Source organism: Biomphalaria glabrata, chromosome 12, assembly GCF_947242115.1.
Source record: "Biomphalaria glabrata chromosome 12, xgBioGlab47.1, whole genome shotgun sequence".
NCBI lineage: Eukaryota > Metazoa > Mollusca > Gastropoda > Planorbidae > Biomphalaria > Biomphalaria glabrata.
This window is the reverse complement of record NC_074722.1, coordinates 2369362-2389984: the sequence shown is the minus strand read 5'-3', so window position 1 is coordinate 2389984 and position 20623 is coordinate 2369362. Positions and strand designations below refer to the sequence as shown.

At 35.8% G+C, this 20623-nt stretch overlaps 1 protein-coding gene across 3 annotated transcripts; it reads left to right on the top strand.

Moving 5' to 3' along the window:
• The first annotated feature begins 20 nt into the window (after positions 1-20).
• LOC106069612 (ecdysteroid-phosphate phosphatase-like) lies at positions 21-19934 on the top strand. 3 transcript variants are annotated; one of them, XM_056005975.1, is made up of 12 exons: positions 21-153; positions 2129-2266; positions 2907-2960; positions 3933-4119; positions 5561-5762; positions 8226-8395; positions 9575-9783; positions 11020-11294; positions 12253-12375; positions 13165-13257; positions 15226-15468; positions 16568-19934. In XM_056005975.1, exons 2-12 carry the CDS (start codon positions 2160-2162, stop codon positions 16807-16809), a joined length of 1905 nt encoding a protein of 634 aa, XP_055861950.1. In that variant the 5' UTR covers positions 21-153; positions 2129-2159; the 3' UTR covers positions 16810-19934. The 3 variants fall into 3 exon arrangements, with proteins under 3 accessions (XP_055861950.1, XP_055861951.1, XP_055861949.1); XM_056005976.1 differs by having other exon boundaries at positions 21-177; positions 12256-12375; XM_056005974.1 differs by having other exon boundaries at positions 21-177.
• Positions 19935-20623: the final 689 nt, after the last annotated feature.

Here is a 20623-nt window from a genome sequence, read left to right as displayed (position 1 = left end):
TGTTTAAAATATTACTTCCGCATTAATTTCTAGATCTAGATGATACTAGATCTCGATCTAGAGAATCTAGATTAAAGTCTAGATCTAGATCTATACAATCTAGTTCTAGAATAGTAGACTAGATCTAAAGATTCGAGTCTAAATCTATATTAGGTTCTTAGTGATTCTAGATTCAGAGTAGATGTTTTTTTTTTGTTAATATAATTAATATTATAATTATTATAATATAAATTAATATTAAAAAATAATATATTTTTTTATAATTATAATTAATAATATAATTTTAAATTTAATTATTATAATTATAATACTCAGTTTTATAAAGTAAAAACTCTTATTAATATTATTATGTCTTACCTATTATTATATTATAATAATTATTTATAATTATTAAATCAATAGATCTAATCAATCCGACAATCGATTAATTGTACTGATTCATTATTCATTATGATTATGATTGAGTTAATGTCTAGAACTCAAAAGTCTAGTCTACTAAACTAGATTTACTTAGTGTCTTAGATCTATCTAAATCTAGTAATCTTCCGTATCTAGCTTCTTTAACTTTAAGTTCTTAGCTTATCTAGTTAAATTCATAGCTAAATTAAATTGTCAAAAAAAGTCAAATGATGCAGACAAAGCCGTTGAGAACAGCATTGTCTGCAGGGGGTTTATTTAAGTTTTCTTTACATCTTTATTCCTGGTCCTCTAAAAGGGCTTTTCTTTGTGCCACAAATGTGTGTCCTCGTTTAGTAATCATCTGCTTCCAGCAACTTTATGTCAGTGAAGGTGAAATGGTGCCTGAGTTAATCTTTATAGCGCATACGGTAGCACCTCTGTTATGCCATCCTCCTTTAAGCATGCCAAAAAAGATTGCCTTTGGCATGCAGCCGTTCCCCATGCTGGATAAGTATCCAGCCCAGCATGGCTGTCGAATGGTTATTAATGCTTTATAGCCTACTGTCCACACCAGCCTCAAGTAGAACAAGTTTTTTTCCTGCCAGCATATGCCTATTAAGGAGAGGAGGCACTGTTGGTTGAAACTTTTGAGAAGCCTTAGAGGCCTTCTATAGAGCACCTTGGTTTCAGAGCCATACAAAAGTGTGGTGAGAACCACTGCTTTGTAGACACTGATTTTTGTAGGCAGGAGAAAGATCTTGAGATGGCTTTTAAAGCTCTTCCACGCAACATAGATTGCAATACTGACATCATTACTGTAGTACTGGGTCTAGATCTATTTGTAGGTTGTAGTTATAAGATTGTTAGGCAGTACTAGAATATTGTTACGAATCTCACTATCCAGGCTCTCTGCAAACTGCACCATACACCACCAACTTAAAGAACTTGACAACTCAGGGCTCCAAAGTAACGTAACACTTTAATAGTTGAATAAATAACAGCCAATACTGTACAATTGGCAACACGTACACTGTACAAATATCTCTCCGATAACACTGTTCCGCCGTATCAACTCTTGCACTGGCCTCTCCGTCTCGTTCCAGGCTTGCACTGGGTTCAACAGTTCAGGACTGACTTCACACACTAGGCTCGTTGTGTCGGACTCGATCACAGACCAAGATCAAGACGCCGTTCACCTCAACTGTACTTGATAGTACTCCGCACCGAACCGTCGTAATGCTCCGTACAGAACCACACCGCTGAACTGTGCTGTAGTCAACCGGACTGTAGTGAACCGGGCTCTGAACCCCTGCCATGAACCGTCTTGACTGCGACACCTCCGCTCTTATATAGGGTCCCTACTGGCCTTCTCGAACCGGACAGAACGCCGCTCGACGTTTCTAGGTGGTCAGATGACTACAACTCTCGTGACGCTCCTGAGCTCTGTTCACGACGTCGATCCTTCCCGAACCGCCGTGTTGACACTCGTCTCAGCTTACAGTCGTAACTCGTCACGGTTGACCGCTCGTCTAGCGCTGGCCTGGGGCGATTTGCGTCGGCTGACTACACACACACCACTACCCCCGTTTGTGCCACCACCAGGTTTATAACAATATATAGAAAATATTTTTATTGATCTATTTGATTTAGTAAGTATATGTATTAAATTCAACCAAGAAAAAAGTCCACATAAAGTAGGTCATTTATATTGTATTTTTATTCTAAAAAGATCTTCAACATTAAATTGAGGGGCAAGTTTGATGGCTGGAATCCCACCAAGGACTAGGTCTAGAAGCTCAAATGCTTCATGGAAAGAAAGATCACCACTAGAGATATTGCTACATATGGGTTTCTCCAAAGAAAGAGCGTAAGATTCTAATTCATATTATAGGCCCAGCACATCTTACTTAAATTTCTTTTGAGCACAATGTAAATTTCATAGTTATTGGTCCAGTGATTTTGATATTGTTCTAGATAGAACAGATAACATACTATACTTTTCTATATGCACAGACAACTTACATTAGACTATATGCACCCATAACATACATTGTGCAGATAACATACGGTAACTATCTTGTTAGTAATGATCATTACTAATGATGAAATCAAAGAATAGTTTTATTGCTGAGATGTACACTTTGTATAGGATGAGTCTCAGTCAGATTCCTATCTGCTGTAGTTCTTATATCTTACATCACCGTTATTATCAACATCACTCTCACAATCATCATCACCATTATTTTCAGAATAATCTACCTGTCTACTATCAATATCATCATCACCATTATTATTATTATCATCAGGCTCATCATCAATATCATCATCATCACCATTATTGTAAGAATCATCTTCATGTCCACTATCTATATAATCTTCTTCATCACCATCAGAATTATCATCTTCATGTCCTTACCATCAACATCATAATGCTATTATTATCCTCATTTACTAACCACATAAGTTGTTTCATTTCAGTTTTCTAAAGTTTAAAACTATTGTTTCAGAGAGAAGGCCCTGGCAGTCACTGGAAATAATGGTGTTCATATTGCATCTGATTGGTAAGTCTTAACATTAAATAATGCTCCATGACCCCTAGGTTAAGGTATGTAGGGTTGGTAAATCACTTAGGTCAAAGCTATGGATTTATGACTTTCATCCCCAAGGATGGCTGCCAAGTCTTGTGGTATGCACGCTGGACCGTCGTTCAGACTTCTGGATGGTCTCTGGTTCATACACTGCACGCTGCTATCCTCTGTCGTCCTGAGGGAGGTTTGGACTAGGAAGTAAATTATCTTCACTCTGAAGGAACATCCGAAACATTTGAAGCAAACAAACAAACAAAGTTTTGGTATTAGAAATAATTAGTCTGTTATTCATTAATATAAGTAAAGTAAGTAAACATTTTACAAACATTTGTAATGCCATTTTTACTTTTCTAGACATTTATGTGCTCGCCTCATGTGTATTTAAATCTTCATGCAAAGTGCACATTAAGTGTTGGAAAGAGTTTTACTATACTTATAAACATAAAAAAAACAACTGTTGTGGGGACGATTCCAACCTTTCACCATCTCAGAAAAGATACTAGGCATTGACACAAAACAGATGCAAGAATTCTTATGTATCCTAGGCAATCCAACTAATGAATTAAATCAAACTTTCTTATGTAAACTCTTCACATAATGTTTGAGGTCTGTTGAGGTCTGTAGCACTTTTGTTTGAGCTAGACTGCTGTAAAGTTGCATGAACGTATATTTTGTTTGCTTCAATGTTGTCATATTTTATTATGTGTAATGCTCAATTGTAAAGCGAATTTGGATAATAAAGATATTATTATTAATTTTAATATTGCTTCTTCATCTCCTTCCCATAACATTGTTAACATTGATAGCTGATAAGGAAGATAGCCTACTTTTATATTAAGGGAAATATGAGATTGTCATAATAATTGTTAAGTCTGGATGCTAATTTGTTCATACGGCTTGTCACTTGAAAAGCATTATAAGTTTTGTGTTTGTTTCTTTGCGCAGGCTGCTTTCTCACGTCAATGACCCTCATCTTGATGATCTTGAGGCCCAAGAGTACATAATCTATTTATGTCCCTGTGGAGACTTTTTAAAAAGGCTTGGCATTTACTGGGAGACATCCATGCAGTCCTGTGGATGGAATGCAGCACATATATACCACCCCCACATTACTCTCTGTTCTTTTTTCAAGGTAGAAGATCACACTATTGTTTCTGTTATCTCCCTTGATAATTAGTTTTGTTTCTAGAACTTAAAATGTCAATGTCATGATTTGATAATGTGATTTTGTTGACATAATCCAAAAAATAAATACTTAGTTATAGAAACTATTAAAATGATTAGCTACCATCTTAGATGTACAAGTTTTAAACAATTGTATTGAACATCATTTTATGAGATTATGGTTCTTATTTATAAATACAATTGTTATGACAACCATTTTGCAGTTATGGTTCCTTATTCAATTAAAAATATTCTATTAAAATCACTTGAAACAGTTCCTTGCAAATCACATAGAAATAAGAATTTGATAAATAGTTGAGATGCAACTAGCAAACAAGTCAATCTTCACAGTCATGGTATAAAATGACTTCTGGTGTGACACTAAGGTGACTACTGATGCAATAATTAAATACTAATAGACTGAAATTCATCTTTTTTTCTTAGAAGTATCTGATACTTTCTGTGATTTTTACAAAGCTTATATCAACTCTGTCTGTCTCTCAAAATCAACTTTGCACAATTATTCGTTGGTGAAGAAAATGCATGAAGCAATTAAAACAATATGAACCAATTAATGAATTAGTCAATTAATTATTGGTAATTAATTATTTTGTTTGATACCAACAAGGGAAATTCTGTGGCGTTTTACGTCTCGAAAGATGACACTTTGCTAATTTCTCATGTGATTAAAGAGGCCATCCCTTGATTGCCGTCACAGGTTGAGTATCTGTAATCACCAGGCGCTGTTGCACTTTCACCCTTCTTTCTACTTCTGGTGTGTATGCCATCTGCAATCCAGGACCCTTCTTTTATGATAGCTTTCCATGTGGATCTATCCAGCGCCTCTTTTTCCCAACAGCTAGTGTCGATTTTGAAAAGCTATATGTTGTGTTTGCATTCATCGATATACCTTTAAAGTGGGAAACCTGCGGCTTTCCTGCCTTCTGTTAGATCACCATTCAGAATGCCTTTTGGGAAATTGACCTTGTGGCATTCTGTGAACATGACCAGGCCGGCCAAGGTGTCTGCTGCTGCTAACAGTGTGAATGCCTTGGCACCTTGCTCTTTGCAGCAACAAAGAAAATTAATCCTTCACTATTCAGAGATATGGATAAATATGTGGGGTTTTGTCTCCTTAGATAATTGTACACATTATTTCTCCCACACCCAATTATTTATTGTACCTAATATAACATTTAAAAAATTAACCTACTAATTATTCAATTAATTAAAAAAAAAGTGAAGTTCCCCTTTCAGACCTTGAAGGTAATTGGTAATTCATTGTTTTGTTTGATATAAAAAGGGAAGTAACTTCTACATTAATGATATAAAGTAGTAAATGTGGAGTTCTTCTCCTCAACTAAGCTTTTTTTTTAAAGCATGTTTATATTTTGCTTGTTCTGTTTCAGCTTCCTAACAACAAAGTTTCAGTCATTGATTCTGTGATCACTTGTATCAAGCAAGAACTTTTACAATGGCCAGCATTAGGCACTTTCAAGTTGGAGCTCTTCACTCAAAGCAAAAACTTCATCGGCTACTTTGTCCTCAGTCCATACCACCAGTTTATAGAGAAACTAATGATTCGTGTCCATCACGAGTTTTCAAAAGCAGGTAAAGATTTTTTTTTTGTATTCATTCACAACTAGTTTATAGAAAAATTATGGATTGGGGTGCTGTCAAAGTTTCTAGAGAGATGTAAATGTTCCTCATGACATTTCGGCCTTTAGGGATTTAAGAAAAAGAAATGTTTGTCAACAATATTTACCTATAAGTTCCCGGGTTTAAATCCTGGAGAAAACTGGGATTTTTAAGTTCGGGTGCACCCACCTCTAGTTTGGGAAAAGTAACGGGGTTGGTTGTTGTGCTGGCCATAAGACACCATCCTTAACCAAGGGCCACGGAATAATAATAATAATAACAACAACTATCTTTATTAACCTTTATCTAACAATTTGTGCATTACATCAAACAAAACGATAACTATAGAAAACCAAAATATACATTCACACCAGACTCACTTATAATTTACATGTGAAATGTTTATATCAGAAAGTTGAATTGTATTTAATGATATGATTGCCAGATGACCTTTACATTATTGCTCCCATAAATCACAAGGTCTGAAAGGGAAACTTTACTTTGCTTGGTAACAAACCATTTGGAGTTCAAGCTTACTTTTTTAAGTCATATAATTAAAATAGAGGGATTCCTTTATTGTGTAACTACATAGTTACAGAGTTGTCTCCATTTTTCCAATTGGCTTGCAAATGCAAACATTAATGTAAATGAAAGAAGGGGTAGTGAATGAATTTATACTTATAGACAATGAGATGATCTCAGAATATTTTGATTCAACAAAACAGCTTTTTTCAAAGCATATATCAACTCACTCTGTCTGTCTGTCAGGTAAAAAGTTAGTATATGCTATTTCTCCCACACACATTCTCAAATCAAATTGAAACTTTGCTTAATTATTCATTGGCATAGACAAGACATGAATCAATGAAAAAAAAGTAACTAATTAGTCAATTAAATACTGGTATTAATAATATTTTTTGGTACCAACAAGGAAATGAATCCTTTGGTATTCACAGATATGGCTAAATAGTAATTAAACACACTATTTCTCCCACACCCATTCTCTGATCAATTAAAAATTTAAACAATCATTTATTGTACCTAACAAAACATAAATCATTAAAAATTAGTCTAGTATTGGTAATTAATAATTTTGTTTGATATCAAATAAGGGAAATAACATCTACAATATTGAGAGATGTTAGCGCAGTGCTCTTTTTTTTTGGCTTTGATAAGCGAAACTAATGTCTAAACTCTAGAAGTTTCTGTTTCAATCTTTATCTGTCAGCTCAAGTTTTGTAATGATAACATAGTGACAAACATTGTTTTTATTGTGTAGCCACTTAAGGGGCAGTTGATATGATAATTTATGACCTTCTCCACCATACTTGATACCGATGCTGCAATAAATGTGGTGTTTTTTTTTTTTTTAAACTGTTTCAATGTGGTTCGACTGATGAGAGTTAGGCAGAGTAGCAGGGGTGGTAGGTTATTACAGTGGCAGTTAGTTACACTTAGACTGGGCGGAAGGTTATGAAGATGACAGTAGTCACAGTCAGAGAGTGAATAAACTGTTCCCCCAGCATTATCATTAATCACTCATCTCTCACTTCATCAGATATTAGTCGTTTCATTATAAATTTAATTAGCAAGAACAAGTTTTTAAAAAAATGTATTTCAAACATTTTTTGGATCCTCACTCCTACTAAAACCAACGTAAATTACTAGACACATTATAACCATTAAGGCAGACAGAAAAAGCGATGGGAGGACAACATTAAAGAATGGACAGGCCTGCCATTGAGAGAGGTTCTGAACAAGGCAAACAAAAGGGAGGAATGGAGAAAGACGGTCGACAAATCTTGCCTGGTGCCCCAACGGTCCAACAGACTAAGGGATAGGTAAAAAAAAAAAAAAAAAAAAAATGCAGGTCATTCACTGCAATCTTGCAAGACATCTAGCTATGCAAGCGGGTAGAGAGAAAGTTGAATTTTAGTTTGGAAAATTCAAAATGAAAAAGAAAAATTCAAAATAATTTTTAATCTTATAGCATGAAAGATGCACTATACAAAGGCAATAAAATACATATAATTATTTTAATTATATATTTACAGAAAGTTCCCCTCTCAGACCTTGCGATCTATTGGACAGATAATGTTATGTTCATCTGTTTGTATGACTAATGGTTAACGAGTAGGTTGTCATGTGGCCAGCACAATGACTAACCGCCTTTACTTTCACCAACTAAGGTCAGGTACCTATTACAGTTAGGTGTATTCAGGGGCACCCTAAAAATCGTGAGATTCAAAATCCTAGTCTTCACCATTTTTCATCGGCTACTTTGTCCTCAGTCCATGTCAGCAGTTTATAGAGAAACTAATGATTCCTGTCCATCGAGAAACTAATGATTCGTGTCTGAGAAACTAATGATTCGTGTCCATCACAAGTTTTTGTAAGCAGTTAGCATTAAATTAAAACATTCTTTTTTTATTTTAGGTATTGAAATGAAGCCTCAAATGAAACAGCTACACATGACCTTGGCCTTCCAGTACGATCAGATAAATCACGATGTCCTCATGAAATTGGCACAAGAGCTGACAGTTCCTCTGCAAACTGAATGGGAGATCAAAGTTTTTTCTAGAAATCCTGCGTTGAAAAGTTCAGAGGTATGGTGTTTTTTTTACAAAGCTTATATCAACTCACTCTGTCTGCCTGTCTGGTAAAACGTTTGTAGGCCTACTCGTTATTTCTCCCACATCCATTCTCACATCAAGCTTAAATTTTGCACAATTATTTCTTTTACCTGACAACACAAGAATCAATAAAAAAAATTAACCAATTATTTAATTAACTATTGATAATATACTGGTTGACTGGAATAGAGTGTTTAGAAGAGATACTGCTATCACCCTGTCGAGCTGTATTTTGGGCTAAAGAGACTAATAAATAAGAAATATGCGGGTGAAAAAAAAAAGGAAGGGGCAAATGTTTATCTCCATCTCATTTCATAGTAATTTGTGTTGATTGTTGATGGATAGGGTCTGAAATGTGAATATGTTCTCTATATGGGAAGTTAAATGTTTGATAGATATATTATGAAATTTATTGACATATAAAAAGTAAAAAAAAAACCCAAAGAAATTGGTATTCTTCTTCTTCTTCTAGCCAGCTTTATTGCTGCTGAGCTGTGAGCTCTTTTGCAGACTGTGCCAAGGAAAAAAAGTGTGCTGTTTTCTTCAGTTGTTCAGCACTGCAGTACAGGGTGTTGGTTATGTTGGGCTGTAGTGGAAGTAGGGTCTGCCTAAGGTGGTTTAGGGAGGGGCATTCATAGAGGATATGGTTTATGGTTTCAAAGGGGTGTGGCTAATTAATGGAGGTATGAGAACTACTCCCACAGCAGCCTGTGAAATAGACTCCAATATTGAACCTCTTAAGTTAAGTTAAATTGGTATACTAGGCTTGAGGCTATGCTCTTAAAACAGCCTCTTAAGTCAATGTTGAAATTTAATTATATCAGACTAAGAACTAGCCTAAAGCTAAAGGTCAAGTGGATCAACTTTTCCGATACTTGCCTTAGAGTCAGAGTCACTGTGGAATGGTTTGATGGTTTAGATAAGTAAAAGTAAAAAAAGTTGTTGTTTTTTTCAATCTCACAACGAATAACCTCTGGCTTTGGTGGCGGACCTCTTTAAATTGTGTTTCACTAATTTGTTTGATCTATTACCTTTTGGACACACAGGGTCTCAAACTAAAACTGAATTTTTTACCATTTATTTTATAAATTGTTTTATTTTTTTTAAAAGGTTTCATTCCAATTGTTGCAAGAGTTGTCTTTCTTTCCAAAGGTTAGAAAAATTATCAAACGCTACAAACCGCAGCAAGATGATGAGCTGGAGCTTCAGGAAGGCGACTATGTTCACATGGACCCTGAGGAACACGAAAGAAGTCCAGACGGCTGGTTCAAAGGAACTTCTTGGCGGACTGGAGTGTCTGGGTTTTTCCCTGGAAATTTTACAACCAGGTGTTCTCAAATGGATATTTGGACAGTACACAGGTAACAGTAAACAAAAAGTATTTTAGTTAGGCATTTGCACACAAGGTATGGGAAGGTTTGGTCTCTTGCAGAGTTGCCCCACTTTGATTCTTTGTGGTCATCGTTCTTTGCTGATGGCTGACCATTTTGCCTCATAGCTTGAAACACAGACATTCTTGGTTTCATGCCATGAGGAGAGATCAAGGGCTAGCATTTCCCTGTTGTGAATGTCAATTTCACATTCTTTGAGGGAGCTTTCCATAAAGAAGTCCTATAGGGATGCAATTTTCAGGCCTATGGATTACATGACCAGCCCGTAGTAATTGGGAAATTTATTGCTGTGGCATGGGTAGTGTTCAACTGTCATATTGTGAGTGTTACAGCTTTCTATTATATATATATAGTTCTCTAGAAACTACCTTAGATTCTCTCTACATCTAGGTGTCCCTGGGTTCAGCTGTAATTATGTCAAACACATAACAACTCAATCTAAACACAGAAACTTTATTATACTTCATGGCTCATATCACACGCTGGTCTCAATCTGCTGTATGACAACTAACACACTTCCTGTCATTTGTATAAATAGATTATACACACATACATACATTCATCCGTGACAGTGAGATTGAACAGAATGAGATCTCACATGTTCCGGAAGCAAGCAAACTCTGCCTTTTTGAAGCTGACCATATCCTTCAAAACTGCATTCTTTATCAAGAGGCCCAAACAAGACTCTGGCCCCAAAACACCCATACAGAAAGAAAACTATATGGAGAGCTGCCTGATTTGGAAACCACTTCACAATTCATCTCATGTATTGCTTTAGTTATCTGAACGCTTCAATATAATAAATGAGAAAGAAGAAGAAGTGAGATTTTACAGCTGTTCAGGTAATATTATTAAAGAGCTGACCCGCGGCGTAGTATATGCCGCTATTTAGTGACGGGTGAACACTTCCTGAAAGACACTTTTGTCCGAATGGGGTGGGTAGTTGGGCAACAGAGAGAATCATATATACAGAGAAGATTACTTGTTCTCTCCCCCCCCCCCCCCCTCTTGTTTTATCTGAGCCGCGCTCTCTGTCGCTGTGAAAGTTACGTGGTTTAACTCTAGCCTGAGAAATAAAACAGTTATCTTTCCATGACTTTTTCATTGAGTCGGCATGTGTGCGTCTTGTCCCGCGTTGTTGGGTGACGTAGTGAATTAATGTACAAATCAGGAAAGTTACTACATTTTTTTCTTACACCCTGCCAGGTCAGCTTCATTGCCCAACACGTCATCGGGAAATGTCCAGGTTGATGTGCATGAAAGAAATCTGGATTCTGGCATCCTCAACGGCATCGGGGACTATGACAACCTGTGGGTGGCCAGCTCTAACGGAACAGCAGAAGGAGAGCAGATGTATGCCAAAGTGAAAAAGCCACCCAAGAACTTTGGGTCTGAGCCGAGGAGACTGTTTGTTGTCCGACACGGTGAAAGATGTGATTTCGCTTTTAAAAACTGGTTTGAAAGATGTTTTGACGCTAAGAGTAAGTTCAATTGAAATACTTTTTGATATCATTTCAAATTAAACATCAAAGATACATTTTATTCAGTGGTTGTCTGAGTGAGGTAAACTATTCCACATTTTATTCAGTGGTTGTCTGAGTGAGTTAAACTATTCCACATTTTATTCAGTGGTTGTCTGAGTGAGGTAAACTATTCCACATTTTATTCTGTGGTTGTCTCAGTGAGGTAAACTATTCCACATTTTATTCAGTGGTTGACTAAGGGAGGTAAACTATTCCCAATGGGATCAAAGGTTTTGAGATTCACTGTGGGCTTGGCAGCCATAATTGACAAGCTCAAACTGTATTAAAAGTCTCGTCGATACGTGTAAAGTAATGGCTCAGCTCCTATCTGGAAATAACACATCTACCTACAGATCAACAGACATTATAGGTGAAAATATTCATGTAACACAATCTACAAAAACTAGATCAGGGCGTAGTGGTCAAGTGATAAAGCAGTTGGTTTCTAAACAAGGGGTCTTCAGTTTGAATCCTGATTTCGAACTTATGGATTTTTAGGGCTCCCTAGATTCCACCCAACTCTAATGGAAACCTGGTGTATTAGGGAAGTCAATGCTGTTGGTCACATGACACCCTTCTTGACCTTCAGCCATTGAAACAGATGAGCTTTATGTCATCTGCTCCCGTGGATCATTAGGTCTGAAAGGGGTTCTTGAACTTATTTGTACTTACTACAAGTCAGAATATCCAACAATACTCTGAAGGTCTAGATGGAATCAATAAAACTACTTAACTCAATAAAAAAAAAAGTGAAAATCATGAAAATAATGACATTTTGAAAAGAATAAAATACTCTAAAAATAGTTTTGAATGTTGATAGCATTGACAAATTAAATGCATATAGAAGTTTCAAAACATATTTATTTGATTCGTATTGATTCTCTCTCGTAGCAATAATCTTTTGTTTACTTTTAAGCAGATGTTTACACTCGTTTCAACCTCAACTGTCCAAAACAAATGATCCCACGAGCCAATTGTAAAGATTTCATCAAAGATTGCCCCCTGACAGTTATAGGAAGAGAGCAGGCTAGACTGACAGGTAAAAACTAGCAGAAGTTTTATCTGCTGTTACAATATAGTTCTACATTTGTTCCTTGATGTAGCCCGTTTGAATTGTGTACACTGGCACTACATGAGTGTCCCATCTATAGTGGATAACTGTAAACAGATTGCTAATTTTGAATTTTTTTTCCTGAGTACAGACTACAGGAAGTGATAAGCTGTGTATTTTAAAAGAAACACCATAACTTTTGTGCACTTTGAAATCACATTTCTAAGCTCTTATCGCTTGTAGCACAAAGTCAGTTTTTATTATTTAGTTAGCAGCAGTGATCTTTGAAACTGGCATCCTTGACATTCGTTTGTCTTTTCATTTCAAAATCTAACCCAATCCTGCTCTTTTCTTACACTTAATTAAATAATAATTACATAATAATTAAATAATAATTACATAATAATTAAATAATAATTAAATAATAATTAAATAATTAATAATTAAATAATAATTAAATAATAATTCTTTCTCTCACCTTATCACTAATAAACTTGAAAAAAAAAGATAAGCTTTATTTCTTTTGTTTTACAAGTTTGAGATGTTTCTTCAGATTATTACCTCCAAGTTTAAGCCTCCTGCCGAGCTATGTAGGGAGATGGTAGTGCGCTGGGTTAAAAATTAGTACCGCTATTAAAATTTGCTCATGCAGCCGTCCACTATTATTCTGAAATAAATTTTTTGACAGTTGTGCGTTTGACGAATAAGAATAAATAAAAAATTTGTATTTTTGGTAGAATGTATGTGATGTTAATTTTTTTTACTTTGGCTTTTTAGGTGAGTCTCTCCGAGAAACTGGCCAGTCCATCTCCTACATTTATTGTTCTCCAGCTCTTAGATGTGTGGAGACAGCACAGGAAATAATGACAGGTAAGTTCAGCGTCTCTTTTAAGATTGCTTTGTTTGCCTGTTAGTATTAAAGGAAAATGTAATCCATATATAAAATGATGTTTTTGTTTCAGCATAAATTGTCAAAAAATATTTAACCAAGGCAGACAATACAAAATTAGACATTAACGGATTAACTAAAACTCCATTTGATTGCGAGACATTAATATGGCTAAGTCATGTGCACATTCATATTGAGAAGGTGTTATAGCTCTTCTATAATTATCATTGGCCTCCTTCAGTCGTAGAACGACTATCGTTCATCTCAGAGCACACTTCCTCATGTGGCTGTGGAGCCCTATTTTGGAGAGACACTCCCGTCCACAGATAGTGCAGGTTAAGGTGGCTTTTGCTTCGGTGGTAGAGGAGCTGGCCGTTTTTCGGATTGTACGTTTTTCTTCCTGAGCTGAGACCCATGTACTTTCCCTGTCCATAGCTTTCTTGGTCACTGTCTCTCTCCATCTGTTGCGGTCCAGAGCTATGTCTTCCCAATTGTCAGTATTGATGTTCACTGATTTGAGGTCACGTTTTATTACATCTAGATAACGGAGGTGGGGGCGACCAGTTTTTCTTGTGCCAGTCGCGAGTTGACCATAGAGGATGACTTTCGGGATGCGCTTGTCCTCCATCCGGCGAACATGTCCAAGCCAGCGCAAACGGCGTTGTCTGAGGGCTGTAAAGATGCTATAATAATAGCTCACTAGAAACTACCTTAGTTTCTCTTTACGTCTAGATGTCCCTGGGTTCAGCTGTAGTTACAATTAAAACAATTAACAACTCGATAAAAACACAGAAAGTTTAATAAACTTCACGGCACATATCACACGCTGGTCTCTCCTTTCTGACAACTAACACACTTTCATTCACGCATTTGTAAAAATAGATTATACTTACATACAGACATTTATCCATGACAGAAGGCAATTAAAAATCCTAATCCTTCATGGTAGGATATAGTCACTCCATCTTTGTATCATTTAGATGTGTTGAACAGTGTGGTACATGTACCGCTGGTGGCGCCTCAAGCCATGCCATGTGTGATCCCTTATTTTTAATGAATCCAAGTCTCGATCTTTCCGTTTCTGATATGTAACTGCTTTAATGTATACAGTCCTTTCAAGATGGACCAATTTGTCATCAGAAAAGTGCCAAGATATATACAAGAACCAATAAGTGGCATTTGAAGCACCAAAGTGAATGTTTAAAAAAATGTCCTCACAGATAATAAAGATTATTATTATGTTAGAAACGAACGAGTATTCATTCTCAGGCACTGCCAGGGTCCAGTTCTTTTTAAAATAGAAACAAAATTCGTTGTAGTCCCTTTATCAGTTTTCACTGAGGAATTTTCTGGTGATGTGGCAGGTCAGCAGCAATGAGAATGTTTCTAGGAATGTGAGGTCAGTTGCTATTATCCCCCTGGTTGATATAACAATGGGGTATATTGTTATTTTGGATAACTTCCATAACAGCTTAATCTCCAAGCCTAGGTTCCCATGTATTATTATTATATTTTTGAAACAAAGAAAAAAAGGAAGACTTCTGGATCATATTACAAATACAATGAAAACTATTTGCAATGATGTTTTCTAGGTGGCGCCACAGTTTAGATGAAGCATTGCCTTGCCAACAGTTATTTCATATGTTAGCAGATTTTGCATAGATGTCATGGAATTTTATAATTTCTCCTGGAAAACTCCTGGAGTTTCAATTGATTTTGGTGCAGAAACCCTGAAAGCTATTTAATCTTGCTTTAAAAAAAAACAAATATCTATATCTTTCACATTGCTCCATCTTTTCTGGCTTCTCTTTCTTCTTCTTTGCATTGGCGCCATTCCACATTCACACTACAATGCACATCCGACCTGCAGCAGCCCACAATGATTTGCCTTGAAAAAAATTGTTCTGTGCATATTTTCTAATTCGTCTTTTTACAAATTCTCATCACAGCTTACGGATCTCATGTAAAGATGTGCATTGAACCATCGTTGTTTGAGTGGCTGGGCTGGTACAAACCTATTTTGCCCATCTTCATTACACCGGAAGAGCTGGAGGTTCATGGCTTTGCTGTTGACAGCAGCTACACACCTTATGTTCAGTTTGAGAGTATCCCCATGACAGAGAGTGTTGGAGAGTATTACAGGAGGTCACACAGTTTTGTCAACAGTGTCCTCAAGAAGCACAAAGTGGCTGGTAAGTTAAAAAAAAAAAGCTGTTGTGGGGGTCTTTATTTTTTTGGAATCCATGGAGCAGATGATGTAACAGTCATCTGTTTCTGTGGCCCAGGTTAATGAGTGTGTCATGTGGCCAGCACAGCGACCAACCGCCTTTACTTTTCCCAAACTAATAGTGGACTCAGAGGTGGCCTAAAGATCCTGAAATTAAAAATCACAGTCTTCACCAAGATTTGAACCTGTACCCCCGGTTCTGATGCTAATTCCTTTATCACTCATTCACACCCTCTCCTTGCCTTCTTTGTGTGAAGCTATTTTGTTGCTGTGCTCCCACATAGTCAATCAGAGTGTTTAACTCTTTCTCTCCGTAATTATGTTTCCTTATTTTGATGGAATTCTTCATTTTGCTCATTACTATTTCATTACTATGTTATGATTAAGCTTCAGTAACGTTTTCGTTTGTTATCAGAAAATGTTTTATTTGGTATAGAATTAAAGGGGACTGCATGCTTTTTTTATAAAACAAAAAGTAAAGTTTATAAAATTAAACATTAAATTAAATTAATGAGGTCAAATAAATTAGGTATTGTCAATTAGGAGAGGAAGAGTTAATGTTAATTGCGATAAGTGCTGTACCTCTCTAGCAGGGAGTATTATATTTGTATAAGGACAGTGTCTCTCTAGAAGGAAGTATTTCACATTGCCTTACCTCATTTGGAAGCATGGTGGCTGAGCAGTAAAGCGCTTGGCTTCTGAACCGTGGGTCCTTGTTACGAAGACTGGGATGAGTACCTGACATTAGCTAGTGAAAAGTCGGTTGGCTGTTGTGCAGGTCCATGACCCCCTTGTTAACCGTGGGCCACAGAAACAGATGACCAATACATCATCTGCCCCATAGATCGCAAGGTCTGAAAGAGGAACTTTTACCTTATTTGCTATAATCTACTGGGCTTTCTTAAACAAATTTGAGCTGATGTGCTTTGAGTAACAGGGTTCAAGCAGATTCAGTTGGTGCATGGTATGATGGGTAGGGTGGCCATGTTTTCTCTCATTTGAGCCCTTGTGTTAACGAAGAAGCCATTGGTTGTATAAAGACATTGTCTGTTTCATTTGTGTAGGTGGCAACATCTTGCTGGTCGCTCATTCCGGTTCACTGGATTCATGCACCAGACAATTGAGAGGCAAAGCTGTTCGCAACCAAGAAGAATTCAGAAACATTGTAAAGGGTTGCCCTTACTGTTGCCTCTGCATGGCAGTGGAAGACTTTTCCAGCAGTAAGTGGAACCTGGCTGAACCTCCGATCCCGCAATTGACCCACGGCACCAATAAGGAGTATAAGTGGGATCTTTTGATGTCCTAGAGTACGTTTAACGTGACTTGTTGACATTTTTTTGTTGTTTCTATTTCTTTTGTGCATGAATTAACATGGCCACTAATGGGAATTGCCTTAAATCATCCAGTATGGATGATGTACATACTGTGATTTTTTTCCCCTTTTTTTTAAATTTTTTTTTTTTTTTCTTCTTAAATGGTTTAATGAAGCAGTGGTTCCCACTGTGTGATCAGTGATGCCCAGATATTCTACAGTAAACCTTACACACTTTTTATTCTCTGGTATTTTCTTAGCCTATTATAATTTTTAAAATAAATATTTTCCACATTAAATTTTTAGAAGTCCCACAAAAGCTCAAAACGAGAATCAACAGCAGAAATAATTTTTTAGGGAGTTTCACAAAAGGATTCTCAAAAGTTAGCACAAAAATGGGTACATTTTATTCTTTCTGTGATACTTATTGTCTCAGAACTTGTTTTTTTTTTTTTAGAACTTCTCACGAGTTTGAAGGAAACATTTCAAACAATTTGGTAACTTTGTAAGCAACTACCGGTACCAAAGATTCTCACATTCATAGTTCATTGAGCCTCGTCTTTTAGTGAAACTTAACATTCTTTTGTTGCTTCACGTCTGCCTAATGGGTGCATAAACCATAAATATTTTGGGAATCCCTGCATCAGATGCAGTCAGCATTTATTCTTCTGTTCATTTTTCTTATGACAGACTGCCTTGTACTTACTAATCAATATGTATATCATAGTGATAACTCTATAGCTAGATCTGTTTATTTGCAGGTCAGTGTCTACATTTCCTTCATTTCCTGTTGTGTGACATGTTGTACTTTTGTTATGTATAACTAACAATGTGATCACTGGTGATCTTGTTCAATTCTATGGGTTTTTTTTTAGATTTATTTTCTTGTTATGTAAGTCTTCCATTAAGCATTAGCATTTCTCAGAGAGTCAGAACAATGTAAATAATTGACAAGTTTGCATGTAATTTTTAATTATTTTTTTTTAAAGAAATATTTTTATTTAATACAATTATCATCAATGTAAATTTTTGGCCAGCAATGGGATTGTGGTTACAGTCCACTTCTGTAATTTGTGGCAATGGTCACTCAAATAGTGACTTCACTTAACTTACTGATGTCATTCAACTACCACATAATGTTATAAAAATACAACTATAGTCCAGATGACCACAAGATGAGAATTGATGGCTTAGGGTTAAGGACTCCAACCCTGGTTCATGTTTAAAAAAATGAGATATAAATATTTGTAATGTATTTACCTACTGAATGCATTGAAATGTATAAGATAAGGGGCATTGTGCTGGCTTCACAATCCCTTGATTCAAACTTTTATATTAAGTTTTGAAATGTAATTGACACTTTTTCTTTTAAATTCCCTCTACAGAGTTTATTTTTAATTAATCCTGACATTTTTTTTCTTTACATTTTTTCATTTTAAAAATGAATAATTTTCTTCTCTACACCAAACCAAAATGAAAGAAAAGTTAAAAAAAAACTGTATAGAATCAATCCATTGAGACGCTCTCCCGATAAAATTGAGACATCTTCAATGAAAAAAAAAAGTTCATTGAAGCTATCTAAAAGCTGGTGGGACATATTCTCAATTCCTTTTTGATCTTTTTATCTGAAAGAAAGGGATAGATTTAAAAACAAATTTGACCAAAATAAAGTTTTGTCACTATAATGCTGTGTCTTATTTTATTTGAAGATACTTTTTAGGTTTCATATTCGCTTTCATTCATGCTGACAGCTCTGTATTTCACATTGAAATAATATTCCTGTTTATGATACCAGTTATTTTTAGCCTATTGAGCAGTTTGTTTATTCATTATATTTTTCACCAATTTTTTAACTTTTTTTTTACATATAATTAACTTTAAAAGCTGTAACTACTTTGCAAAATCAAAGTGCCAACGTATGTCATGAGCTTAGTACTGACCAACACTTGCATTGTGCTGGATAGATGATTATTAATCAGTATTATTATAATAATGAATCACTTGACTTTATAAAGTGCAATTATAAAACATCAGTGGATCTATTTAGAGATGAGCACTGCGCCACTTTTCACTCTTTACGAACCTGTAACATACATATAGAATGGGAGGCAACTGCAAGAGTCACAAGGTGTCAAAGCAGCTGATTTGAGTTGATTTGCTGTTAGTTAAAGATTTTATCACCAACCTAAGTGAGGAATAGTAGAAGAAGATTTGGGATGCACTTTTTTTTTTTGTTCATATTTTTATTTCTGACTTGGTTTCTTGACATTCAGGCAAACGTCTGGTGGGGAGGCACCCAATGAGCCACTGGGGTTTGCGCCAAAGTGGCCGCTGTCTGGTGGGGAGGCACCCAACGAGCCAGTGGGGTTTGCGCCAAAGTGGCCGCTGTCTGGTGGGGAGGCACCCAATGAGCCAGTGGGGTTTGCGCCAAAGTGGCCGCTGTCTGGTGGGGAGGCACCCAATGAGCCAGTGGGGTTTGCGCCAAAGTGGCCGCTGTCTGGTGGGGAGGCACCCAATGAGCCAGTGGGGTTTGCGCCAAAGTGTCCGCTTTCTGTGATTGCAAGGCACATAAAAGATTTCTTAATATTCTTTTTATAAAAGGGTCCAACTGAGTGTCATTAATGGCCCTGGCCTACACTTTTACAGTGGAGTAGCAACCATAACTTAAAGTAGTTTAACATGCCTAGATTCATGACTATGATATTGAACCCCATGTGTGGGCCGGACTGTATGCTATTGCCAGAGCCAGTTTTAGCACCCATTACGCCTTTGTTTATTGACCTCATCACCCCTTGATCGACACTTGTGATGCTGCCAACTTGAAGTGAGATTATTTCAGGTTCATTATTAATACTGAACTGGATTCATTTTTGATATTTGACAAAGTACTGATCTGTTGGTTAAAAAAATACATTTTTTTGTTTGCCCATATTTTGATATTTTATTAGGCTGCTCAGGCAAACGTGGGGTTAGTTGATCACATTATGTATTTCTTGTAACCTACAAGCAAGAAAATCTGCAATGTAAATTTAATTCATTTTGTACAAGAACAAATGTAAACTATTCTGTCTGTTTGGGTCAGGGATTTAAGCCTACTAGTGACTGATACTAATTTTTTGTGGCCATAACTTACCATTTATTACTGCATTGCTAAGTTAGGCTAGGACAAAAAATCTTTTAAAAAAAATTTGATCTTTTGTTTCACTCAAGGTGATTTCCCTTTGAAGAACTACAATTACAATGTGATAATTGTGATAACTTTCCATTCCTTGATAAATTTGTTTTATTTTAAATCTTACTCTATTTATTGATGTGGATTAGTGTTTTTTTTTAAAAGCTATTCAATTACATTTATTGCCTGATGCAAACATAATTAAAAATGGGTGTAAATAAACCTATATCCCTACTTTACAACTATGATTTTTTTCTAAATCCATCTTTTTACATCTGCTAAATATGTATCTAATTTATTTAGTTCAGTGCTTTGCCTTTCTCTCTAGTTCCTAGCTAGTGAGATGTTTGTTGATGTTGCACTTATATTTTTTAAAGTGTTTCTTTAAGTGTTGCATTCATTCTCTTTAAATATATATGTACAGTCTGTGATTCTTTTATGATTCATGTTTATGATAAGTTTAAATTTATTCAAAACCTTTCTATTTGCATAAACTTTTTTTTTTAAACTTAAAAATTTATTTATAGTTTGTTTCATCTCCTTACAGATTTGTTTTTAGAATACGTTGTCCAGTTTCTTAATTTCATGGTCACTTACACAATATTCTATAAATTATATTTAATAAAATAATAATAA